This window comes from Equus asinus, chromosome 27 (genome assembly GCF_041296235.1).
Source record: "Equus asinus isolate D_3611 breed Donkey chromosome 27, EquAss-T2T_v2, whole genome shotgun sequence".
NCBI lineage: Eukaryota > Metazoa > Chordata > Mammalia > Perissodactyla > Equidae > Equus > Equus asinus.
In genome coordinates this window covers 19,512,778-19,522,320 of record NC_091816.1, presented here as the reverse complement: position 1 = coordinate 19,522,320, position 9,543 = coordinate 19,512,778, and the positions used below count along the sequence as shown (strand labels likewise).

General features: G+C 33.9%; 1 protein-coding gene across 3 annotated transcripts in view; it reads right to left on the bottom strand.

The window, feature by feature from the left end:
* Window positions 1-3,385: 3,385 nt before the first annotated feature.
* Window positions 3,386-9,543, bottom strand: part of VPS37A (VPS37A subunit of ESCRT-I) — a 45,034-nt gene continuing 38,876 nt past the window's right edge. For all 3 annotated transcript variants that reach the window (XM_044760645.2, XM_044760644.2, XM_070499920.1), the window contains exons 10-12: window positions 9,243-9,386; window positions 8,114-8,194; window positions 3,386-6,504 (exon numbers count right to left, since the gene is read on the bottom strand). In XM_044760645.2, coding sequence (XP_044616580.1) covers window positions 8,114-8,194; window positions 9,243-9,386 — 225 coding nt within the window. In that variant the 3' untranslated portion in view covers window positions 3,386-6,504. The remainder of the gene's footprint in view (window positions 6,505-8,113; window positions 8,195-9,242; window positions 9,387-9,543) is intronic.

Sequence of the window (9,543 nt, the reverse complement as noted above, 5' to 3'; positions counted from 1 at the left end):
TAAGAGGCTACTAGGACAATTACATGCCAACAAACTGAACAACCCAGAAGAAATGTAAAAATTCTTAAAAAAATACAAACTACCAAGACTGAATCAGAAAGAAATAGGAAGTCTGAATAGACCAATTACTATTAAGGAGATTGAATCAATAATCAAAAATCTCCCAATGAAGAAAAGTCCAGAACCAGATGGCTTTGCCAGTGAATTTTACCAATATTTAAAGAACTAATGCCAATCTTTCTCAAACTCTTCCAAAAAACTGAAGAGGAGGGAACACTCTCAAACTCATGTTACAAGGCCAGCATCACCATGATACCAAAGCCAGAAAAGGACACTAACAAAAAAGAAAACTACAGACCAATATCCCTCAGGAATATAGATAAAAAATGCTCAATAAAATACTAGGAAACTGAATTTAGAAGCACATTAAAAGGATCATTCACCATGATCAAGGGATTTATACCTGGGATGCAAGAATGGTTCAACATATGCAAATCAATCAATGTGATATATCACATTAATAGAAAGAAAGAAAAAATCATATGTTCATCTCAATAGACATAGAAATAACAGCTGACAAAATTCAACATCCATTCATGATAAAATTCTCAAATTAGGTATAGAAGAAACACACCTCAACACAATAAGGGGCATATATGGTAAACTCACAGCTAATATACTCAGTGTTTCGTGAAAAGGTTGAAAGCTTTCCCTCTGAGATCAGAAACAAGATAAGGATGTTCACTCTCACCACTCCTATTCAACATAGTACTGCAAGTCCCTGATAGAGCAATCAGGCAAGAAAAAGAAAGACAAAGGCATCAGAATCAGAAAGGAAGAAGTCAAATTGTCTCTATTTTCAGATGACATTTTATGTATAGAAAATCCTAAAAAGTCCACCAAAAAACTGTTAGCTGTACTCAATGAATTCAGTAAAGCTGCAGGATACAAAATTAACATACATAAATCAGTACCATTTCTATACACTAATAATGAATTATCTGAAAGAAATAAACAAAATGATCCCATTTACAATAGCATCAAAAACAATAAAATACTTAGAGCTAAAAACCAAGCAGGTGAAAGATGTCTACTCTGAAAACTGCAAGACACTGATGAAAGAAATCAAAAACAACACAAATAAATGGAAAGGTAACCTGTGTTCATGGATTGTAAGCATTAATATAGTTAAAATGTCCATACTGCTGAAAGCCATCTATAGATTCAATGCAATCCCCATCAAGATTCCAACGAGATTTTTTACAGTAGAAAAAACAATCCTAAAATTTATGTGGAACTACAAAAGATCTTGAATAGCCAAAGCAATCCTGAGAAAGAACAAGAAAGTGGGAGGAATTGCACATCTTCATTTCAGGCTATACTATAAAGCTATAGTGATCAAAACAGAATGGTACTGGCATAAAAGACGACAAATGATCAATGGAACAGAATCAAGAGCCCAGAAATAAACCCAAGCATATAAGGTTAACTAGTATTTCACAAAGGAGCCTCAAATATTCAATGGAGAAAAGACAGTCTCTTCAATAAATGGTCCTGGAAAAACTGAATATTCACATGTAAAAGAATGAAACTAGACCTCTATCTTACACCACTCACAACAATTAACTCGAAATGGATGAAAGAATTAAATGTAAGACTTGAAACCATGAAACTCCTAGAAAAAAACACAGGTAATAAACTCCTTGACATGGATCTTGGCAATGATTTTTTGGATATGACACCTAAAGCACAAACAACAAAATAAAAAGTAAACAAGTGGGACTAAATCAAACTAAAAAGTTTCTTGCACAGCAAAAGAAACAATCAACAAAGTGAAAAGACAACCTACAGAATTGGAAGATATTTGTAAACCATATATCTGATAAGGGGTTGACATCCAAAATATATAAAGAACTTATACAACTCAATAGCAAAAAATACAATCCAATTAAAAAATGGGCAAAAGACCTGAAGAGACATTTTTCCAAAGAAGATGTACGAAAGGCCAACAGGTAAATGAAGAGGCTCAACCTTACTAGTCATTAGGGAATTGGAAATTAAACCCAGGACAAGACAGCACCTCACACCTGTTAGGATGGCCATCATCAAAAAGACAAGAGTTAACAAATACTGACAAGGATGTGGGAAAAGGGAACCCCTCTGCACTGTTGGTGGGATTGTAAACTGGTACAGCCACTATGGAAAACAGTGTGGAGGATCCTCAAAAATTAAAAATAGAACTACCAATGATCCAGCAATTCCTCTTCTGGGAATACATTCAAAGGAAACGAAAACATTAACTCAAAAAGATATCTGTAACCCCATGTTCATAGAAGCATTATTTGCAATAGCCAAGACATGGAAACAACCTAAGGATCCATCAATGGATGAATGGATAAAGCAGCTCTCGTATATATATATATATATACAATGGAATATCATTTAGCCATAAAAAATGAGGAAATCCTGCCATTTGTGACAACATGGATAGACTTTGAGGGCATTATGCTAAGTGAAATATGTCAGACAGACGGACAAATACTGTATGATCTCACTTATATGTAGAATCTCCAAAAAAATAAACAAAACTAATTCATAGAAAGAGATCAGATGTGTGGTTACCAGAGCCAGTGGGGTGGGGGAAGGAGGAATTGGGGATAGGTGGTCAAAAGGTACAAACTTCCAGTTGTTAAGGAAGTAAATCCTAACAGGTCTCATCACAAGGAAAAAAATGTTCTTTTTTTTGCTTTCTCTGTTTATTTTATCTATATGAGATGATGGATGCTAACTAAACTTATTGCAGTAATCATTTCACAATATATCTAAGTCAAACTACTATGCTGTACACTTTAAACTTATAGAGTGATGTATGTCAATTATATCTCAATATAACTGGGGTAAACAAGAAAGGGCAAGAAAGCTATATTGCTGAAATCTCTAGTATGAAAGATTTGGAGGGAGTGTAACAATGTAAATGAAATAATATAGTATAATTGTAACTGTGTTAATTACATTTAAAAATAGAACTTGAATATGTTAGAGACTTATAAAAGTACTCTTAATGTAAATAAAGAGTGTGTAATTCTTTCAGAATATAAAATTTGAGCATGCTCTACTGAGCAGTTCCCACTTAAGTACAAGGAACATTTGTTTTCTGCGATATACTGTATGTAGTAGGGAATATCTTCTTAATGATAAATACTTAGGATATAGTTGTAATGGCTTTTGCATTTTATAACATAACTCACTTCATGCCATTCTTGTAGTTATCAACTGAGAAACTTCTTTGCCTAATATTGAGGATGCAACTCTAATTTCTTCCATTTGGCAGTGTACATCTACAAAAATAACTAAATAATTAAAAATTTTTAAAAGAATGACACAGTAACTATACCAAACAAAACTACACATTTATTTTGAAAAGCAAATAGTATAAATATTTTATATTTTAAAATTTAATTCTTTAATGTGATGTCTTTCACATCAGACATATAAACTCTTTTTCCAGCCCCCTCAAACATTTTACAACATATTATAATTTATGCATATATTCATTTAGACTAGTTATTAGAAGGTAACCTAACACTGAAATTTATATAACAGGTTACATTTATTGCTTATTAAAACTTTATGGTGCTTTCACAGGGCCCTGAAAGAGCACGACCAATCCCAGAAGACTAAAATCTGTAACAGTAAGTTCTCATTTTATATCAAACATCAGTCAGGAAGTGTTTTATTTAGGGCAGGTGGTTTAAAGCATAGGGAATAAACCAATGTCAAGCTAACTCAAGGCAAATTACTTCCCAACTAGTAATATTTAGAGCTCAGGAGCTCTAAATGTTATTATTTAGTGATATTCAGGCAAATTTAATGACATGAAGTAGGTAAGAATTTTGATCATGTTGCAGCAATCAACAAAGGAACTTTTTTAGAAGGAAAGTGGAGAGAAGGGAAACCCTAGCATACGTTTTATTTAAAAGCACAATTAGTTTACTTTCTTCCCCAAAAAATGAATCTGAGCTGTCCTTCAATTTAAGCATATATAAATAATGATCAAACGTAGCTGTCGATCAATCTCTATTCCAATATAAATTTCCTTGTCTAGTTTATTCCTAGAAAATCTTCCAACTTTGAAACAAATTCTTTAGTATGAATCTTGTTTATTTAGAAAACCTTCTATGCTGAGATATTAACCTTTAAATTTCCACCAATGACAAACTCCTACTCTGAATAATCCAATAATTCCCAAGCTTTCCTCTGCCATTCTGATTTCCATCTAGTCTTTTATTATATGTTCAAGTAAATCACAATCTCTGTTTTGGGAGGCACTTTTTTTCCCCTCTGGCACTGCTTCTCCAATATGGCCAATTTTAAGAATAATACAGCCATAAAATTACCGAGAAAGTCACAATTTCTATTGCAATAATAGAACCCAAAGTCACATGGACATGTTCAAATGCAGACTTTTTTCATCCTGGATGACTTATATAACCTATATCTGAACTAATCTTAATCTGTATGTTTGTTAAATGCAGATAATGATGATCAAACTCCTCTTTTTAATGACTGGATTGTAAGGAGGTTATCTAACTTTGGAAGGAGAAACAATCTGTGTTAACTGGGATAGTTTTAGTTTAAAGAGTAAAAAACAGTAGATGAATTACTTATGTGATTATGTAGAAGAGATTTACTGTGTAAGAAAACAATTTTTTTTGGCGGAGGGGAAGGTAGATAAGCACCGAAACACCTGAACCGTGTTTGAGTTATCATTGTATAGTATTTCCACAATGCTTCGTTCTTAATAGGTGCTTAATAAAATTAGTAGATCAAATGAATTAATGTCCTTTAAATGGCTACAGTCTGCTGGTCTCCTGTTTTGGGCTCTGCCTGGTTTCTAAGAAAGCTACCTGATTATTTGCAAAAGATGGGACTATGATGCCCTCCACTGTCATGACTGCTGGGACAATTGACGCTCTGCTGGCCAGCGCAGTAAGGAAAGGTTTATGAATACCGGGAAGACTGCCACAAATTTGAAACACTTACCTCAATGATCTCTTCTATAAATCTGGGATAATAATTACACCTCTCTCGTCTGGTCCTCTTTAAGATTCAACAGTATGCCCTCAGCACAGTGCCAGGAAGACAGGCAATTAATGAAAATTAATTTCTTTATCCAAATTATATCTTTATAGTCCATGTGAATATTTGCCCGTCCACAAACATAAACTAAGTATTAAGTATTTTTCAAGTCCAAGAAAATAAATTTTTTTTCCCCTAAAGCTCTTTTGCCAAAAACATGTATAGGAAGATCAGAAGAACAAGGACAAGACAGAACTGTATTGTATGCTGGTGTTTGGAATGACAATCATATTGGGATGAAATTTAAACAAAAATATGCATTGGGATGTTTTATAATTTAGATACTACCTTACCAAGCCTCAGATATATAGTCCAAGATTTTCTCTTTTATTAGCTTTTACAGCTACCTATAAAATGTGTTTATTCTGTAATATGGTACAGAAGCAAACTGCTGAACGCAGTACAAGTTACAGAGAAAATTCAATTAATTAAAAACTAGACCGCCTAAAAATTAAATATTAATTTTATTTATTACTATAGCTTTTCTCTAATGAAAAGTTAACTCACAGTAAAGGTCAGAAAAATCCATTGACTTGTTTGTGTCTAGATTTACTATTCATTAACAAAAAGATTGTTTTTAACTTTAGGAATTTAGAGAGCATATCCTTATCCAACCACAAACACTTCAGATACTTATATAAAAAAAATTAGCATGAAAGTTTATGTTGGACTAGTTTAAGTGAAAGATAATTTTTTTCTATTAGGTAAAGTATTTATTTACCTGTATTGCTTCTTAAATGAATCTTTAATTTCAAAAACAAAACAACAATATAAGCGACTGGTTTATTCTTTTGATTTATTGTATGTATTAAAAGTTTCTTTCTTGAGACGGCACATTGGCAGGTGTGGTGTTTCCTGACCATTTAAAAACAAATTGTTTTTGAAAGTTTTATCATCCAGAAAGAAAGGGAAAAAATAAGAGTCTTTCTACAGTTGAAAATAGTAATTTTTCAAAAAAGGTTGAGAGGAAAAAAATCTAAACAGACCATTCTTGATAAATGAGGCAGTTTCAAATTAAAAATACAAATTTAAATAAAGTAGTTTTATAAAATATTGAAACTAGCTAAAATTACATGCATAGGTATTTAATCAATAATGAGAGGAACAGCAGTGGAACTTAAATATAAGATTTATCAACAATAAATAAACATTTTTAGTGCAAATAGTGCAGAAAAATTTCTCAAAGCAAAGATCATAGCAATCATTCTAATCTGTACAAATTCACTCTCAGATTTGTATACAATCTATATAGTATATCTATGAATTCAGCCACTGTGACGAAATCCCAATTTGTAAATCATAAATATAAATGTGCTTAGTTTTGTGTCCCATTCCTCTCTTGGCAGTTCATGTTTTCAGGAAAATCTAGAAAGAAAAGAAAAATCAAAAAACCTAAGATTTAATTTGATAAATTTTCATCCCTTTATATTCTCTTCCAATTAAGATTTAACTATAAGAAGGTAACTTGACTATGAGGGAAAAGAGGTAGGGAAATGTTCATATAAATAAGCACTTACTCAGTGCCCACTTTTTCTCAAGCTGTGAGAAATGCACATTTGCTATTAAAAATCAACCCTTACCCGCAGGGACTGACAGTGTGATTTGTAAAATAAGCTATAAAATAATTCAGTGTTGGCACTAACGTTAAGTACAACTAGACTGAGAGAAGGGGTAGATGAGTTTGAGTCAGAGATGAGAAAGGCCTGTCATTTCTCTTCTTGTAGCCTGCTCCCTTTTTTAGGGAACCTCCCACGCTCCCTTCTCAAAGTCTACACCTTTAGCCCAGTTGTGTGGGCAGAGGACCACATGACACCAATCTCCAGGCCATACTGCTGAGCTCGGGAGGGACACCTCACCCATACCGGGCCAGTCTCCCAGGGATCTGTAGGGAGACCCCTGTCATTCTCCACTGGCTGCTTGAACTGTCATGACATGATCAGGCCTGTGGGCAGCAATGTTGAGAGCATATACAAGTGTAGCAAAGAAAGGCTCTCTGAAGAACAGAGAACATGAGAACGAGAGACAGAAGAACAGAACAGAGGTGCAGAAATGATAAACGAGTAGCTCAAAACGGGGGTGAGAAAGAGGAGCTGCTTTGGTACTGCAGCCTCTAGTCGTGTTTTCACTCTCAGGGGACTGAGCTATATTTCCTGCATTTGGCTTTATGATGGATCCCTGCATTATCCAATAACACATGTTTTACCTTAAACTCATTGGGGTGGGGACTACTGGTAGCCACCAAACCTTTCCCTAAGCAAGAGAGATAGAGGAAAGGATGTCCTGAGATCAAGTAAGAGCATGAACAAAGAGAAGGTGTTAGAAGAAATAACATGCCTGTGAGAGAACATAAGGGGAAAATGGATGATCTCAGATGTATGCCAGATTATAGATGGCTTAAAACCAGAGAAAGAAACTTGGCATTGATACTGTCATTGCTAGGGGCTCATTATAAGTTCTAGAGCAGAGAAATTTTATCAGGGTGGTATTTTAAGATCATTCTGTCAGTACTGTGCAGGAAGAAGAAACCCTAAGTCAGGGGACTGGCCAGAAAATTATGGGAATAATCCTGGTGTGGGATGGAAAAGAGACAGACTTGAAGTTCATTTTAAAGGAAGAAATACAAAAGAGACGACTGAGGAATATGCCAACTAAGTGATACGGTATACTCCACACACCAGCTGAGAGAAAGGAACTAATTATAGTTTACAGTTCTATATAAGTAGCTATCAAATGTTGAAAAACACATTTCATTTAAACCAACATCATACTGATAAAATATCCAAAAGATTTCTACTGGTTATATGCTTATGTATATAACATTATGCTTAATAGGTAATACAAAATATTCTATGTCATTTAGCACAAGAGCTATAATGACAGTTATTATGCTTAAAGCTGGCTAAACAGGCACTGGTAAAACACTTCAATGAAAGAACAGGCATGCGGCTGGAGACAAACCTGGAATACAATTTACCTATAGTGGAGCATGAAATTGGCTGTGCATTGCGATCACCTGTTGAAGTTTCTCTTCCTTGGCTCTTCTGCAGTGGCAAATCTAGAAAATAAATTATTTAAAATAGTAGTCACTTCTCTAACAATCTGCCTACTATTTCTTACATTATGACAGAATTCTAAGAATATTTTAACCTGCTGGCATTACTTTTGAATGTTTAAGGTAGCTCAGAATTTAAGACAAAAAAAAAAAGCCAAAACCCAAACCATTTAATTTTGTTGGAAAGAGAAACTTTTCCTGTAAACTTCCAGAATGTAAAACAAACTCTGATCCTTTATATCAATTCTGATTAGGCAATATCAAATATGTGGGTTTTAAAAATATGAAAATAAACCCTACTACTGTTAACCAGGAAACTTATCAAATAAAAGCTTAAAGGTACAGTTATATAGTACCAAAGAACAATGGACCAGAAATCAATGCCTTACTAATGTTTAACAATAGTCATTAACATCCTTGACCTCCAATTTTCTCCCATGTAAAATGGGGATAATAAAATCTACCCCACCTTCCTTAACAGGATGCACACATATATATAGCACATGTTTTAAAAAGTTTAGTAACAAGAGGTTATTTTTTAAATGTGATGTTTCACAGAAATTAGTAAATATTTAGGACTCTATCAAAGGGCAGGATACTGCTAATCAGACTTTTTCGATTTTTCTTTGAATATAAGGGAAATATCAGAACAGAAATTGTTCCAAAATGTTATCAATAATATTAAAACAAAATTTTTTTAAATCCATATAGATTATTCTCTTTTTAAACAACTTGTGAAACAGGTTATTCAGGAGTATATTACAACTATTAAGACTAGAATTAAGCTAATTTACTAGCTTTAATGCAGAATGATACAGATACTGCCATTTCTGAAACAGAACTATGATTTGATTTAGACCTGCTTGTGTACTCACAACAAGCGGGTTTAAAGTGATAGCAGGATGTTGCTACCATCCTCAAGAGGCTCTTCAGTTTCCTCTCATCGCACTCAGAACTCCAGCTCAGTGATGTGCTACTGTTTTTTGACTCATGAATATACTTAATTTGATATTATGCTGTCACTGGTTCTCAAGCAAAGAGTATTACATACTGTTCTCTTTTCCATGAAGCTACTGAGAAAATCATCTATTTCAGTTTTTCCCTCCAAGAAATCTTCAGCAATATTATCAGATTCTTCCTCAGCTTCATGTGCAGCTACTTTCAACCTTGCCTGTAGAGCACTCGCACTACAGCTCTGAAAAAGAAAATCAAGTACCATATTAGTTTATGATGCTCAGAAAAACTCCTTAGAGGGAAAGAAAAAGCAGCAGAGATAGGGAGAAGCAGTTCGTTATGTGCCTTACATAGCCTCTTTTTGAGGAAACCCGCTACCACCAGGTCCTCAGCTTCTG